Source organism: Phodopus roborovskii, unplaced genomic scaffold (assembly GCF_943737965.1).
Source record: "Phodopus roborovskii unplaced genomic scaffold, PHOROB, whole genome shotgun sequence".
In the NCBI taxonomy this organism is placed as follows: domain Eukaryota; kingdom Metazoa; phylum Chordata; class Mammalia; order Rodentia; family Cricetidae; genus Phodopus; species Phodopus roborovskii.
Window position 1 is genome coordinate 3,910,310 of NW_026126645.1, and position 17,593 is coordinate 3,927,902.

The 17,593-nt window shown below is 47.5% G+C and overlaps 1 protein-coding gene across 1 annotated transcript in view; it reads left to right on the forward strand.

The window, feature by feature from the left end:
• The first annotated feature begins 9,622 nt into the window (after positions 1-9,622).
• Positions 9,623-17,593, forward strand: part of Eif4g3 (eukaryotic translation initiation factor 4 gamma 3) — a 204,378-nt gene continuing 196,407 nt past the window's right edge. The window contains exon 1 of the mRNA XM_051173661.1: positions 9,623-10,748. Coding sequence (XP_051029618.1) covers positions 10,540-10,748 — 209 coding nt within the window. The 5' untranslated portion in view covers positions 9,623-10,539. The remainder of the gene's footprint in view (positions 10,749-17,593) is intronic.

The following is a 17,593-nucleotide window of genomic DNA, read 5'->3' on the forward strand; positions in this document are numbered from 1 at the left end:
TGAGTTCCACTCTGTCATGATCTCAGTCATTACTTTGCAAGATCCACCCTCCAAGTACCATCAGTGTGATCTTCTGGGGGGGGGGGTCCAGTTTCCAGTACATGAACTTCGGGGGTACACACCGGAGCCAGGCCATACACCACATACCTCTGGTCCTTTTACTGCAGTCAGATTCCCCCTCAATTCTAGGCCAGGACTGGAGTGAGAAGCAGCAAGGAGTGGAAGCCTAAACATTCTTCTCCTGAGAAACTGAGTCCCGGTGGCATAAGGGGTCCTGAGTGGTTAGCAGGATGCCCTGCCCAGGTCTGTGTGAGAGCTTGTAAGACAGCTGGTTCACACTGCTTTTGTGAGGAGGACTTACACTCTCACTGACTTGGCCACCCAGGGCCATGTGGGTGCTAAGCTCATGCTCTACCAAGGAGTCACCATCCCCACCAGGCACTCTGTACTGGTTCCTTATAAAGTCTGGTGAGATTAGTGACGTACAGATAAGAAGACTGATGAAACAGTCACCCAGGCAATAAGCTGAGAGATCTGAACCCAAGCCACCTACCTGGCTTCAGCTCTGCATCCCTCCTCCTCCTTCTCCTCCTCCTCTCCCTCCTCCTCTTCTTCTTTTTGAGACAGGGTTTCTCTGTGTAGCCCTGTCCTAGAACTCCCTCTGTAGACCAGACTGGCCTCAAGCTCACAGAGATGCCCCTGCCTCTGCCTCTCGAGTGCTGGGACTGAAGTCATGTGCCATCACCAGCGGGAAGGCAGGGGTGCCTCACTTATTGACAATATCCTATGTGTCTCTGGATCTTGCTAGATCTTTCTTCTCATAGCTTTGCTGGAACGTCAGAACTACCACAGGCCTCTCCTGACAGAGGAGAGAGAGAGTTTAACTACAGTCTCAGAACTGGGCTCAGTGCCGTGATCCTCTGTTTTCCAAATGGACTTCCTATGCTGCAAAAGTAGGTCAGCCCTGGGCCCTCATCCCATAGTCCCTGGTCATGGTGCCAAGAACAGGAAGGACTCTACACACCAGGAAGGAAGAGGACTCCCACCTCCCCAAATGAAGGGTGCCCCCAAATTGGCCAGAGTAGGGCTACATAAGATGATTAAATCAATACCATCTTCCAGTATCTGTAATCCTTCATTTCTCAGTGAGTCAGCCTCTGGACAGGGGTGACAGAAGTGAAGGTCATAGCCCCTGTCCTTGGATCCTTGGAGAAAGACTTGGAAGTCTTCATTTTGATGTATGAAATGAAAAGAACACATGCCTCTATCTATCTATCTATCTATCTATCTATCTATCTATCTATCTATTTATATCTGGTTTTGATTTTTCCAGCAGGGTTTCTCTGTGTAGCCTGGCTAACCTGGAACTCGCTCTGTAGACCAGGCTGACCTCGAACTCACAGAGATCTTCCTGCCTCTGCCTCCCCAGTGCTGGGATTAAAGGTGTAAGAGGTTTCTCTTTATGTGCAAAGAAATTGTGAGGCCGGGAATAGCAGTACATACCTGAAATCCTAGCAGCTTGGAGATGGAGGCAGGAAGATCAGGAATTCGGGGTTATCTTTGGCTACACAGCAAGTCTAAGGCCAGCATGAGCTATGTGAGATCCTGTTTCACAATGAAGCAGAAAGCAACTCACAGATTGGGGATGTAACTTGGTCAGTAGAGTGCTTGCCTAATGTTCCCAGCATTGCATAAACTGAGCAGGGTGGGACACATATGCCTGTGATCCCTGCCCTCAGGAGGCAGAGGCAGAGGCAGGTCCAAAAGTTAAGTCTGATGTAGAGACCGTGTGTGTGTGTGTGTGTGTGTGTGTGTGTGTGTGTGTGTGTGTATGTGTGTGTGTGTGTGTGTATTTATTGAGTACCTACTACGTCCCATGCATCGAGTTGTGTAAGCCCCTTATCAACAGAACCACAAGAAAATAGCATCCTAACATAAGAGAAGCAGAAGGGAAGGAAGAGAAACTGAGACAAAGCGGCATACTAGTTTTTCATTTGTTTCAGTTCCTAATTGTTTTGTTTGTTTGTTTGTTTGTTTTTTGTTTTTGTTCTTGTTATGTCGTCCGGCTGTCCTCAAATTTGCTATGTAACCCAAATTGGTTCGAGACTCTTGGCAAGTCAGCTTTCCTTCCCAGTGCTGGGATTACAGGAGTGTGCCTGGCTCTGAGTGGGCTCTGAAGGAGAAATAGGAGCTGGTAGGTACTCCAGGAACAGGACACAGTGGGAGTGGGAGGAGAAACTGGACAGAAAGCCTTGGGGAAAAGTGAAAGCCGGTGTTCAGAGTGTGGGTGGGGAACCGTAAGAATGAAGGAGCCTGGAGGGCGAGAGCCAGATGTGATGGGGCCACAAGTGTTTAACCAAGAAACATGGACTCTCTTTAGTTTCACGTAGGCTGCGTACACACTGAGCACCAAGCGTTTTCTTCAATTTCTCCATTCCAGTGAAAGAAAAAGCATGCAATGAGGCTGGAGGAAAAAGAGAGAGAGGGTAGGGAAATTGTTGAATTTGGGAAACCAGAAGACATCTGTAGAATTAATTCTCACTGTAAACACTATTTTTCTTCTCCTGCTGGTGGCTAAAGACAGAGCACAGCAACCCTCCAGCCTCTTTCCAGGTGTTGGGAAGTGCCAGCAGGCCAGGCCAGCTCCCACGAAGATCAGATCACTGGAGCCTGGTGCCAGCTGTGGGCATCTGGAAATCCAGTTTCCTCTTCAAGTCACTAGATACAGGCAGGATAGAATCTGGGTCTCCCTAAGGCATCCAGCTTGGCAGGATATTTAAATGGCATCAGGTTAAGAGCCAGGGGAGGGCTGGACCACCCGGGGACAGGGATGTGGTTTCTAGGTTCCAGATGCTATGTTCTTGTCATTGAGAGAAATGCCCCAGCATGGTGGTCTGGAGAATTAAAGTGCAGGCCACACAAGGGAGGAAGCCTGACACCAGCACAGCCACAGGTTGCTTTGTCCCCAGGCCCAACCACTGCCACCTGAACACACTGAGTGATTTGCTAAACAAGGAGGAAGGTGAGCTCATCCATCATTTTCAACCTTGGACCCTGTAGTGAGGTACTATATGGTACATACCTGTAATCCCAGTGTTCTGTTCAGGAGATGGAAGCAGCTTCTGCAGGCAACGAGGAAGGGGCTGAGATGCAAGGGCTTCTCACCCTGGGCTTTGATGATGGTCTCAGGGCAATTGGTATCTGTGACATTTCAGCTTTCATCCATGCCAGCTTTAGAAGGGTGGCTTGCCTTTCTCCTCCTCCCCAATTTACTCTGGCCTCAAACTTGTAGCCCTCCTGTCTCCAGGATAACAATAAATTTCAATCTCAATGTCTTTGTTGTCTGTCCCCTCTCCCCACCTTTGTCCCCCACCTGCCCCAACCTTTCACCTCATGTAAGCCATAGGGCCACATCAGATAGCTGCCTCACAGGGTTGGCTTCTCTTGGCAGTTTGCCTTAGGGATCCTGTGGCTCCACTTCTAAGCAGCAGGGTCACAAGAGGGCAGCCACACCCATTCAGCCTCTACCCGGACTCAGAACTCTAGTCTCAACTTGTGCAGTAAGGGCTCTACCTGCAGAGCCCCCTCCTAGCTCTCGGATTTGACAGACAGGCTCTAGGACTGCCTATGCTATCCTCAGTTTGCTAGGTAGCTGAGGAAGACTTTGAACACCTCTACCTCCCAAGGACGTGTCCCCACATCCAGCTTTGTCTCCTTTTGTTTTATGAGACAGGGTCTCGTGTGGCTGGCCTGGAAGCACTGAATAGCTGAAGGCCCCCTTGAACCCCTGACTCTCCTACTTCTGCCTCCCAAATGCTGCTCTTTCCTTTGGGCTTCCCATCTCTACACTTAATTGTGTTCAGCCCTGGGCCATCAAGGCTCACACTGAGCATGCTCTTGGCAAAGCTTGGTAAGTATCAAAGAGATGAACCTCATGACAGAACCACAGAACCTCTATGGCTAATGGAGATAGCATTTCTTGGAATTGACATGACTGGTTTGTATGCCCAAAAGCCGGCTCCTCCAGTAAAAACAAACAAAAGGACCACATAGTTCTGGCTTGCCAACATAGTTTTGGAAAGTATTTGCTTTATAAAGATTATATCATCAGGACTCTATGAGCCAGGGCTCACAGGCCTTCTGCTTAAGAAAACATGTCAGGCTGGCTGGTGCACACACCTTTAATCCCAGCACTCTGGAGGCAGAGGCAGGGGGAATCTCTTAGTTCGAGGTCAACCTGGTCTACAGAGTGAGTTCCAGGACAGCCAGGGCTACACAGAGAAACCCTGTCTCAAAAACAAACAAACAAAACAAAAGAGAGAAATCACTCTGGGATGGGAGGAGGGCCTGGAGAGATGGCCCAGCTTTTAAGAGCTCTTACTGTTGTTGGGAAGGATCCAGGTTCAGTTCCCAGAGCTCGCATTATGGCTGTCTTAGGTAGAGTTTCTATTGCTATGAAGAAACACCATGACACTCTTATAAGGGAAAAACATTTAAGTGGGGTGGCTTACGTTTTTCAGAAGTTTTAGGCAACAGGAAGTGATCTGAGACACTGGGTGTGGCTTGAGCATATGTAAGACCTCAAAGCCTACTTCCACAGTGGTACACTTCCTCCAATAAGGTCATACCTACTCCAACAAAACCACACCTCCTAATAGTGTCATTCCCTATGAACTTACAAGGGCCAGTTACATTCAAACTACAGCAGTGGCTCATAGCCATCTGTAATTCTCTATTCAGTGCTCTCTTTTGAATTCCACAGGTTCCTGCACGCATGTAGTACACATATGTTCATCTGGGCCTATACATATTTACATAAAATAATTTTAACTTTTTCCTTTATCTTATTCATGTGTATGTTCTCTCTGAACATATGTGTGTGCATTACTTCCATGTTTGGTGTGCCCTGGGGCTGGAGTTATAGATGGCTGTGAGCTACCAGGTGGGTGCTAGGAACCTGATTTCTCTGGAAGAGAAAAGCAGCCAGTGTACTTATCTTCTGAGCCACCTCTACGGGGTTTCTCTGTACTGCTTTGGAGACCATCTTGGCACTCACTCTGTAGACCAGGCTGGCCTCAAATTCACAGAGATTCACCTACCTCTGCCTCCTAAGTCCTGGGACTAAAGGCGTGCGCCACCAACACCCGGCCCAATAAATAATTTTTAAAATTTAAAGCTATCAGACTAGGGCTGGATGTGGTGGGCAAGCCTTTAATTACGGCACTTGGAGAGGCAGAGGTAGGTGACTCTCTGTGAGTTTGAGGCCTACCTGGTCTATGTGGTGAGTTCTAGGACAGCCAGAGCTATACAGTGAGACCCTGTCTCAAAAAAAAACAAAACAAAACAAAAACAAAAACCAAACATATGTACACACACAAAAATAAAAGGGGATGGGGGCGATTAGAGCTCGGGTTGTAGATTGGTGGTGGTTTGTCTAGTATACTTGAGGTCTTGGGTTCATCCCCAACACTGGGGAGGAGGGTAGGAAAGAGGAAGAAGACAATAAGGAAAGCCTCTGTATGTAGCAGTTGGATGTGGTGGTGTGCCTATAGTTTCACTCACTTGGAAGGCTGAGGCAGAAGGATTGTTGGAGCTCAGGATTTAAGTTAGAGGCAGCCTGGGCAACACGGTGAAGACCTGTTATTTTTTTTTTTTTAAAAAAAAAGAAATGAAGGGTTTCCTGAACCAGTACATGTCCATGCAAACAGCTATGCCCCTAACTGAGGATAAATGAGTGCTCCTTTCCACTCACAGGGAATGCCTGGCTTTGCCACAGGTTGCAGCGGGCTCTGGGAATAGCTGCTGGGCATCCAAAACGACAATACTCCTCTTGGGCATGAGGTTTGCCTGTTCTAGGAGATTCTGGCCCTGCTTCCCCCCATGTGGTAAGGCAGAGCCTAGCCTGTGTTACCCGGGATTCCTGTGGGGTAACATAAAATCCACTAGCAATTCATAATTATTAAGTCATTCAAATTTCATATCCCATTTGAGTGCTAGCCACATCAGAGGGATTTTTAAAGAACAATGAAATGTCTCTGCATAAATGAATCATAATGGTTAAAGTGTACAAAAAAAAAATTACTGTGCCCCAGGGAATCCCTGGGTAAGCATTCAGTATTTATTCCCCAAACTCCAGGAGGTGGAGTTTGTTTCACAGATGAGGAAAACCTAGGTTCAAGGGGATTAAAACCTTTCTTGAGGGGCTGGAGCAGGGGCTCAGTGGTTAAGAGTGTGTACAGCTCTTGCAGCTGACCTGAGTTCAATTCCCAGCACTAATATCAGGTTAACTTCAGCTCCAGGGGTTTTGATGTTCTCTTCTGGCGGGCACTGGCACCCATGTAACACACACACACACACACAAATGAAAATATGAGCCTTCCATGAATACCATGAATTCCTTCCCCACCCCAAATGCCTTCAAGATTTAGCCTAAATACAAGATCCTTCAACATCCAGGCTCCTCTTCTAACCTTAGTTAATAGCCACCCTAGTCTCTTGGCAACAAAGCCCACATTCCCACATTTGGGCCTGTTCCTATTACCTTCATTCCACAATGTAGGTTCTGGGAGTCTCAGGTGATCACAGGAGTCTTCAACTTACTGAGCCATTTCAAAGGTCCTCATAGAAAGTTCTTAATGGACAAGGTGATGAAGTCAGATTTTTAAATATTTTTATGTATGGGGTGTTTTACCTAGTATATGTCTGGGCATATGCATGCCTGGTACCTAAGGAGGTCAGGAGAAGGTATCAAATTCCCTGGAACCAGAGTTATAAATGGTTTAGGAGCTGCTATGTATCCTGAGAATTGAACCTGGGTCCTCTGGGTGAGCAGCCAGAGTCTTAACATGTGAGCGATCTCTTTAACACCTACATCAGATTTTCTTGCCAGTGTTTGTGTTGAGAGGGTTGCTATGCTGAAGGCATGCTGTCTAACAGATCTAGAAGTAGTGTTTTGAAACATCCACTTAGAAGTCATAATCAATTACCTTTTCATGTCTTTGAATCTTAACATCTCTTCTAGTGAATGAGGTATAACACTTATTTTATAGTGTTGTCAGGGGAATGAGTTAACCTATGAAAATGGTCTACACATGGTAGGTGTTCAGTTAGCTGCTCTAGGATGCCTGAGTGTTGAGAAGTGTTGTACTTACTTTATGTGTATACAAGTGTTCTAACCATGGCTCCAGGGTCAGCTTTTTAAGAAATGATGAGCCCAGGACACGTGTTTTACCGCTGAACCACAGCCCTAGCTCCAAGGCTCATGCTTTTGGATGAGAGGAGAGAGCCCTCTCTCCATGACTTTGCTCTCTGAGCTTCTGCTGCTCGATTGCCTGAGGTCAGAATCTTATCTATACTTTAACATTATTTTGCCCAGTATCTATCTTGTTTGAAAGTGATAATGCTCACAAAATGCTTAGCAAGGGCCCAGCACATACTAATTACCTGACGTTTGTAGCAATTATTAAGATAAAAAAGGAAATTAGCTCAGAAAAGAATAACAATTAAGCAATTATCAATCTGCTATCAGCCTCGTGTAAATAAGAAGTCAAATCTTTCAGCTGGGAACAGAGTTTGATTGGGATAAAGAAGCCTGAGATCTCAGAACCGGAAATGAGAATCTGGGGGAACTGAAGGACCACCTGGGAATTTCCCCTGGAGTAACTGAAGCCTGAGGAGGAGTGGAAAATCCACACTTGAGGATGCCAAAGTAGGAAGTAGCTGCTGTGTCCTGGTCAGGAGATGGGGATGAGGCTTTCCTTTTCATGCTGGGAACCAAGGAGGCTCAGCCAGGTACAAGTGGTAGGGAACATGCCATCCTGGTGTTCTTTTATCCTTCTGGGAGCATCTGAAGCTCCTAGGAGTTGTCATGAATTAAGTATCCACTACATGTAAAGCTTAAAGAAAAAAGTAAAAGAAGAAAGAAAGAAAGAAAGGAAGAAAAGAAAAACCCAAGCAGGGCAGGGTGGTAGATGTCAGATGCCTGTAGTCCCAAGTAGAGGCAGGTCATCCTCAGGCACATAGGGAGTTGAAGCTACCCTGAGCAAGCTAACAAACAAACCCAGAAAACCCAATCAACACCCCAACCCCCAAACCCACCAATGTAGTAGGAATCAAAGAATCAGAACACAATATCCCCCCCCCCCTCCGCTTTTTGAGAAATGGTTTCTCTTTCTCTGTGTAGCTCTAGCTGTCCTGGAATTCACTCCATAGAACAGGCTGGCCTGAACGCACAGATCCATCTGCCTCTGCAACCCTACTCACAAGGATGGAATTAAAGGCATGTGCCACCACTGCCCAGAACACAGTCTTTTTTTTTCCCCCCAAGATAGAGTTTCTCTGTGTAACAGTCCTAGTCCCGAACTCGCTGTAGACAAGACTGGCCTCAAATTCACTGAGATACGCCTTCCTCTGCTTCCCATGGTTGGTGCTGGGATTAAAGGCATGCACCACCAACACTCTGCTCAGAATACAGTCTTAAGTGTATATGTTCATGTGTGTTCACAACCTCAGATGTTGCTCCCCCAGTGCTGTCCATCTTTTTATTTACATGATTTATTTATTTTTATTTCATTTGCATTGGCGTTTGCCTGCATGTATGTTTGTGTGAGAGTGCCAGATCTTGGAGTTAGAGACAGTTGTAAGCTACCATGTGGGTGCTGAGAATTGGAACTGGAATCCTCTGAACAACAGTCAATGGTTTTAACAGCTGAGCCATCTTTCCAGCTTCCAGCCTTTTATTTTCAGTCAGGGTCTCTCACTGACCTAGAACTCACCAGACAGAGTGGACCAGTTGGCCCGTGAGCCCTAGGGATCTGCTGGTCACCACCTCCTCGGTGTTGGAATTATAAACACAGCTCATCATGCTAGATTTTTGTAAGTAAATTCTGGGGACTGAACTTAGGTCCTCATGTTTGCAAGACAAGCAGTCTTTACCACTGAGGTATGTCTCAGATCCATTAATGTACCTTTGTCCATTCATTAGTCACATGGCCTTGGTGAAATCTGTCAGTTTTGAACCTCATATTTATGGCTTTTTTTGGGGGGGTGCCTCAGATTCTTCATTAGTAAGAATGGGTATTACCTATTTCTCGGGACTGTATGAGCTAATGAAATACTTTGTATCTTTATAGTTCGGAGATGCCTGTGTCTCCTTTTCAGTTGACGTTACTGTGTGCTGGGGACAAGTCTCCTATTGAGGGTGGCAGGTGTGGTGTGCAAAGTGTAGATGAGGGTGGGAGGAGCCTTATCAAGTGTCATCCCAGCGAAGGATGATGGGAAGCCCACTACAAGTTATGGCCAAAGGCCCCTCCAGTCTTGGGAAGCCTCGGGAAGACATCCACCTTACAGAACCCTGGTCAAAGTTGCTGATAAGGCAGATCCGTTTGCATCCTAGAAGGCAAGGTTCATCTCAGAGAAGGTGGAATCCAGATTTTGGATTCCCTTCATTTATTTCCAGCTGGGTGACCTTGGGGAAGTCCTTTTTTCCCCCTCTGGATCTCCTCTGCAAATGGGGCTCCTCGTTCCATTTCGCACTTAAGAGCATCCGAGGACGACGTGTCGACATAATGCCCGTGACTTGCGACGTCAAGTGCCGGCGAGTGGCATCTGTTATGTTAATAAGTCCCTGCGGCAGGCGGTTTTCTATCAGTAGCCTTGCGCTCCGGCTTAGCCGGTCCCTCTACAGAGACTCGGTTTCTCGCTCTGGCGCCTCTGGCAAGTCTCGGTGGACCTTGGCCTCGGGTGCCGTTACTATTGTTCTTCGAGGCTGGGCCGCAGGGGAGGGCTGCCTCTCTCTTCAAACCTCTCCTTTGGTCTCTCCCTCCGCCCGGCACCGTGCTGCGGAGAGCCTCAGCAGTCCCGGATCACCGATCTTTCCCGAGAAATAGAGTCAGCTCCAGCGGCTCTCCCGAACAGCGGCCGAAGACGCTCCCGAGAGCTCCCGAAGAACCCCGGCCGTTCGCTGTCTCCGGAAAGAACCGAAGGAGCTTTCTACCCTCGGCCTGCCGAGCCCTTCCGAAAAGGGACGAAAAGCTCCGAGCGGCCGTCCTGCCGGACTGCTGGAGGCGGCCGCAGCGCCATGTTGGATGCTCTGCTCGTTGAGTGAAGAAAATCCGTCCGCATCGCCCGAGCCCCGCTACCGAGAAGGGCGCCGCTTCCCCCGGGGAGGGGGACAGAGACCCCCCGCCGCCGGCCCATGAGGATATTGCCGTGAAAGGTCCGGTCTCTCCGCCTCCTGCCCCCGCCGGGTCCGGCCCCCCCCTCCCCGGGGTCGCGTTGTCACGGAGACCGGCAGCCGGTGGTGCTGGCCCGCGGGGCGGCTGCTGCTGCCGGCGGCGGCGGCGGCGGAGGCGGCGGCGGCGGCGGAGGGCGTGTGTGACCGGTCCCGGCCCCCTCCTCCTCCTCCTCCCAGCCTCCCCCCGGCCCCCCGCTCCCGCCGCCTCCCCGGGTCTGCCCCCATCCCGCCCCTCCGCTGCCCCCGGCCCCTGCACCCCGGCGCGCCCGGTCCCGCTCTGGGGGGGTTGGTGGCTTCGCTTTGCCATGAGTTTACCGCAGAAACCGGCTCTGAAATCAGGCTCAGCGGCTGCAGCAGGAACCGGACCCGGCACCGGAGCGGCGGCGGCAGCGGCGGCGGTACCGCCTCCTCACCCGGCGGCGGCGGCGGCAGCGGCGGCGGCAGCGGCGGCAGCGGCAGCGGCGGCCCCTCCTCACCCGAACATCAGGGCCCTCCAGACCCCGGCGCCCCAACAGTATCCTTTTCACCTTCCAGCAGTCCAGAACGACCCTTGGTGGGAGCCTCCTTGCCTGCCGCCACAGCCCAGCAAGGGAAGGGACGGGCAGCCGCTCATGCCCGCTGCTCCGGGCTTGGCCTGAGCTTTTGGGGTGCACCGGTGGCAGCATTTGCTGGGACCCCGGGACGCTCTGCCGTACCGTGAACAGTAGCTCCCTCGGGCCATGCTTCTGCAGCTCTTATGGTTCTGGGGGAGCCCTGCCCTTGAAGACCCCCTCCCCTTTATTGGGCAGAATTTACTGCTGGTGCTTGGGACTAGCCCTGCAGGCAGGGCTTTCCTGATTGTTGGGAGGCCCTGCCTTCCTGCGGGGCTCGGTGGCCTCTCTATTATTTAGATCCCACAGTAAACTTCATTGGTAAATTTCCCATTCGAAGCGAATCCGCTCGTTCCCGAGGTAAGTTGGGTTTTTTGCCTATAGTGCAAGTGTCCAAAAAATTACTCCTCCTGGCTAATTTATTTGTTTTTTTTTTAAGCAATTAGAGTTGTGTTGTGGTTTGTGGTGGATCCGGCTAAGGAGGAAATGCTACAGTGGACTCTTCCCTGTCTTTGACCTTTTTAAAGGAAGAGGAAGTTAACTCACATTACCCAGCACCCCCAGAAGTGTCACTTCTTCCAAGATTGGTGTTATGCTGAACATCTCCCCCCCTCCCCAAGGCGTGATGCCTGGAGGGTATCAGGGCTCCCGAGAAAGGGCAAGTTTCGAATGTTTTAATTTCGTGATGTTGAAGTTGGGACAGCTTTGATTGAAAAATCTTGGTGGCCAGGTGTTTTAGTCAGAATAAAACGTTGAATTCATGGCTCCCACGGAGCTGCAGCAAGGTATTTCTTTTCTTTTTTGTTCTGTGGATTTTTCAAGCCAGGGTTTTTTCTGTGTAGCTCTGGCTATAAACCAGGCTGGCTTCGAACTCAAGAGATTTGCCTGCCTCTGCCTCTGCTGGGATTAAAAGTGTGCGCCACCATCACCTTGGCAAGCAAGGTGTTTGTTATCTGAGAGTAACGTTTTATCATTCGTCCCTCCTCCCTACGTCTCTTGTACGTGTGTGAAAATCAGATGATTATTGGATGTCTGCTATGCTGTGACTTTTGAGTTTGTCACCCTGTTTTTGACTTTAGACATAGTCGAGGTGTTTGAGCTAGGCAGTCCTGCCGGTGAGGTCCGCAGACCATTTCAGTCTAGTTTGATTCTTGTCTGTATTGATTACTTTGAGAAGGGAAAAGCACTGTCCTCCTTGGGTCACCTCAGGTCATTGTTTTCTGTCGAGTGTCCTGGGGAGTGTCCTTTCTGTGTTGTCTCAGTGTTGGTAGGCCAGCCACATCTTTCAATGCTCCAGTGTGCTGTGTATACTGATTTCATAACACTTTGACCCTGCATGGTTCTGTTGAGTTAAGCGCTTACTGTTGAGAATGTTTAGTGTTTGGGGAAAGAAACGCAGTTACTTCTGACCCATATGCACAGCTGCTGGCCTGGGAAGGAGCAGGTTGGCTGTTCAGCCTGCTTCAGGGTGGAATTGGGTCGATGCAGTCACCGAGCTTCACTTCATACTTGGGAAGGAATTTGAAGTAATTTTAGGGTTGTTTTTCTTGATGGTCTGTGCTTGTAGGTTTCTGTCTCAGGACCTGCCACTTTTAGGGAGTTAAACCAGAGGAAGCACGTAGTATGTGCTCGGGACATACTGAATAGCAAGTGTTGTATCACAATGTTGTATGCGACAGCTTTTGGTAAAGTTGGTGGCTTCTTTGGAGACAAATCAGGGTGGTTTGAGTTCCCAAGTGTGCTTTTTTTTCCCATGTACTTCACAGTCTAAGGACTGGAAAAACTTGGAGCTGGTGACAGCTTGGAAGTAGTGACTGGTGCTTCGAGTTAACTTTTTTATCTTTTCTTTAAAATAGAAGATGCAGCCGTTAAAGATGAGTAAATTCAGGGTGCTCTTTCCAGAGATCATTTTAAATCCTCCCTGGCAATGTTGAATCCTACCGCGTTGCTTTAGGGTTGTGTTTTGCCCCACGTCATGGCAGTTGACATTTTACACTTGATGTAGTCTACAATTCCTACCTGTCACCTGGCAAGATTACATTGCTAAATTGTAAGCATTTATCTAGCTAGTAAGTGAAGCATAGGCTACAGGCTTCTCAGAGCACGTAGTGGTAAAATACTGTCACCTGGTAATGGAAGAGGTCAGAAATGGATTGAAGTAGAGCAATTCTACTTTTTGAACTAGATGGAATGGGGGACTTTGGGTTTGGTACAAGCATCATCAGTAATTTGGTGTTGCTCTTTCCGTGGTTTGAGTAGACCTCAAGTTCCTTGAAATTTATGGGTACAGTTGCTTGCTTCACATTAATTAGCTTAAGCAGTATATTTAAAAAAAAAAAAAAAAAAAAAGCACTGAAAGGGGTTGGTTGCATGGCCAGGTGTCCTCCATTTGTACCGGGTATTTAAGTGGCAATTGAAAACAAGGGATCTGAATGTAAACTTGAAGCTATTTCTAAGCAGGCATGAGTTTTGCACAGCAGCATCCTTGAACAGAGACTGCAAATGCAAAGAGTCAATGGATGGGTCCTGGCAGAGCGAGGTCTGGGGTGGCAGGGCTGGAAGGAGAAAAACCCTACCTAATGTGAAAAGTACCAGAAGCAAGGAGAATATGCTGGGAGTGTTTGGAACACAAGCCAGCTTGGGTGAAGCTGCAGTTTGGGAATATTTGTCTTGAGTGCTCAGCTCTCTGAGATTGTGATGGCTCTGTTGAGAATCTTGACAGTGCTCATCCTTTTTCTGGCCGGCAGAATAACTGACATTTTGATCAAAAGTGGTCCATATAGAGTTTCTGCTGAGATTCTTCAGGGCCTTCCCAGGTCTCCCATTAAATCTCAGCTCTTTAGATTGAGCCTGCCTGCAACACCGTTCAGAAAATTCTGGGTAAATGAACTTGAGTTAGGTGCCCAATTGAACAGAAGGGTTTTCCATATGTTAGGAATACAGTATTCTCTCTGTATGTGGGGACTTGAGGATGTGGCTCTTCTTGCTGTATTGTGGCAGCCAGTTACGAAAATAAGATGGGGGATTGGAGAGCTGGCTCTGTGGTTAAGAGCACAGTCTGCTCTTCCAGAATACACAGGTTCAGTTCTCGGCATCCACATGGCAGCTCATAACTAGTACTAGTAACTAGTTACAGGGGCTCCGACACCTTCACACAGACATACATGCTAGCAAAATATCAATGCACATAAAATAAAAATAAACAAGTCATCCTTTAAAAAAAAAAAGTGCTGATTATGCTGAGCTGTGCTGTTGTACACCTTTATCCCCCAGCACTCGGGGCAGAGGCAGGTGGATCTCTGAGTTTGAGGCCCATCTGGTCCACAGAGCTAGTTCCAGGACAGCCAGGGCTACACAGAGAAACCTTTTTTCAAAAACAAACAAATAAAAAAAAAAAAAAAAAAAGAAAACGAGACAGTAGGCCTCCCCAGGGACAGAACTAAGTGGCCATATGTGTCACCCAGAAGATGACCTGTGTCTCTAGCTCCTTTGTCATAATTTTTTGTCTTTGCTATATTCCTGTTGCTTTTTTTGTGCTTTTTGTTTTTTAAATTTTCTCCCCTCGACTTTGATTGTCTTTATGGAGTGAAGCTTGTAATTTTTTTTTTTTTTTTTTTTTTTTTTTTTTGCCTCTGATAACTAGATTTGGGTAATTTCCACTGCTCTAGAAGTCATATGTGCAAGAGTCTATTTAATTTTTCCAAGACTCCTAATAAGGTAGGTGTTATCTATTTTACAGACAAAGGTGATGTTTAGGGAAGTTAGGTACCTTTCCTGTGCCAGTGAAAGGTAGTGTGTGGGCAGACTAGTGAGCAAGGCTGAGGCCATGGTACCCTCTTCCTTGGCTAGGTCAGCAGCCTGCATGAAGGCTTGGGAGGAAGAATCAGTTTTCTCCTGTATTTGAGAGAAGCCATGTGAACCGATTAGAACACAGCCATGCTATCCAGGGTTTTAATTAGTTCACAGCCACATAACTGCTGGACAGGTATGCTGTCCTCCCCTCACTGAGCCTAACAGCATAGGGGCCCTCTGTTGCATTTAAATTAGCTCGTGTTTCTGCTTGTTCTGGAGTCAGCAAGGCCTCCAGCAAAATTCCACTGTTGGTAGCTGCTGGAATGCTGAGGCTGCTGTGGTGTTAAGCATATCTCCCATCCCAAGCCCCTCCATCCAGCAAATTGTCAAATCTTGAATGCTAGGAGACAGAGGCAGGCAGATCTTTGATTTGGAGATCAGCCAGGGCTGCACATGAGATCCTGTCTCAGACTAAGCTTTACAGATTTTTGAATGCATGTCCTCATAGGAGGGAGGGAAGAAGGTGGGGGGGGAGGTAGGAGGGGGGATGGGACAGGCAAATGCAAAATGGTAATGGAGGGAGAGTCCTCCCCAGGTGCTTGAGCCTTGGCCTAGCTTCTGCTGCCTTCAGTGGGTTGACTAGTTATAGAGGGATGGGTGTTGGTCAGACTCAGTTTAGGCCACCTCAGCACTAATAGGTTGCTGTTCTTTATATTGATGTTTCCATTGAGAGAGAGAGACTCTTTAAAAAAACAATTATAAATGGTGTTTAACGTGTCATGGTGAGAACATCTTGCTTGTCTCTGGAGGCTTCAGTGTGAATTTATGAATTTACTTTTTTGTTTTATCATCTCCTGTGTTCCAAACTGGTGCTTGGTCTAGGGTTGTGTTGTGTGCCATGTTTTATTCTCTTGGTCCCTTATTCTTTTTTGAATGTTTTTTGGGGGGGCCCACTACCCAGCTCCCAAATAAATCACACATGGAGGCATTAGCTTGCTTTGTTTTTTGCAAGCCTGCCTTCCTTCCTTCCTTCCTTCTTTTTTTTTTTTTTTTTTTTGAAACAGGGTTTTTCTGTATTGCTTTGGAGCCTGTCCTGGAACTAGCTCTGTAGACCAGGCTGGCCTCAAACTCACAAGAGATCTGCCTGCCTCTGCCTCCCAAGTGTGCACTACCAACACCCGACTTGCTAGCTTTTCTTAATGTAAATGATCCCATCTACCTTTGACCTCTGGGCTTTTATCTTTCTCTATCTTTATATACCTTTTCTTTACTTCTTATTCCATGTTTGGCTGTGTGGCTGGCACCTGAACTCTCTTTCACTCTCTCTTGTATCCCCATTCTCAGATCCTTTTCTCCCACATTTTTCCTCATATTTATCCTTAGCCTGCCAACCCTGCCTATTCTTCTCTCCTGCCTTGATATTGGCCGTTGAGCTCTTTATTAGACAGGTGTATTAGACAGGAAAAAACACAGCTTCACAAAGTTAAACAAATGCATCATAAACAAAAGTAACACACCTTCAAAATAATATTCCCCAACAGGGTTGAGATAACCTCTGTTCTCAGAGAGATTGGTCCCAACAGGTAAATAGGGTTCTCTTGAGGTGGGGCCCAGTGACCATTGTGCTGTGAGTCTGATCTGGGGACAGTGGAGTTAGAACTCTGTGGAAAGAGTTGCTGTCTGAGAGGTTAAACTCATGAGTAGGAATTGATCCAACTTCTTAGAGCTGCCTCACCAACTGGCTCTTCCCAGTTATGTGGCTGCCTTAAAGAGTTTTAGTAGAGTGTAGTCATGTAGCTTTTATGCCTGCCTCTGCCCAGTGTGGGGACCTAGTGGAAGTACCACAGAAAATGTAATTGCTATAGATTCAGAGTATCTTTTTTTTTTTTTTTTTGGTCCAACAGCCCTAGCTGTCCTGGAACTCCCTCTGTAGACCAGGCTGGCCTTGAACTCACAGAGATCATCTGTCTCTGCCTCCCGAGTGCTGGGATCAGAGGTGTGGGACACCACTGCCCAGCTGTTGAAAGTATCTTTTACATGATGGTCTGAACATATTTGCTTCCCTGGTCCCTCAGTGTTGACTTCTGTTTTATCCCTTTTGGGGCTGGAGTGATGGTCAGTGATTAAGACCTGGCTGTTCTTGCAGTGGATTTAATTGTATTCCTAGCACTCAGATGGTGGCTCAAACCCTGTAACTTCATTTCCAGGGGATCTATGTTCTCTTCTGATTCCCACAGGCAACACACACACACACACACACACACACACACACACACACACACACACCCACACACACCCCACATAAAATAATAAGTAACTCTAAAATAACCAAATCTTTAAAAAAGACCATTGCCCTTCTAATAATATACTTTAATTTTGAAATAATCCCTGTTAATCTTAAAATACAAAACTGAGCTTGATATATTCAGAGGTGCTGGGTTTGATTTTGATGGGTTTGTGTTTGCATTTACTAATTTATTTAGTTTTGAGACAGGGTCTCATGTAGGGCAAGCTGGTCTTAAACTCTGTATGTCACTGAAAATGACCTTCAACTTCTGATTCTCCTGTCTCCAGAAGTGTTATGTTGGAATTGTCCGGTTGGATACTTGGGAACATCTCTCTTCCTTTTCTCTGAAGTGAAGGGTCACTGACCTTGAGTTCCAAAGGCTTGGGATTTTGAAGATGTGTCTGGAGGTGTGTTTTGCTATTGCATGTATAGGGCAGGACTTATGTGGACACGTTAAAAATATTTCTGTGCGTCTGGTGGACAGTAATATGCTTCTCTGGTAGTTTATTGGTCCCCCAAGAATGCTACCATGGAACCAAGGAAGATAGATTGCTCATATAAGAAACTTCTAGGTTAGGGCTTCCTACTAGATTTAGCCCGGGACTGAAATGTCTCCATGATGTCATGCTCTGCACTGTGTGAAGTTGGTTGTGGCATGGTTTGAGAGTGTAAATACGGTTGCCATGGTCA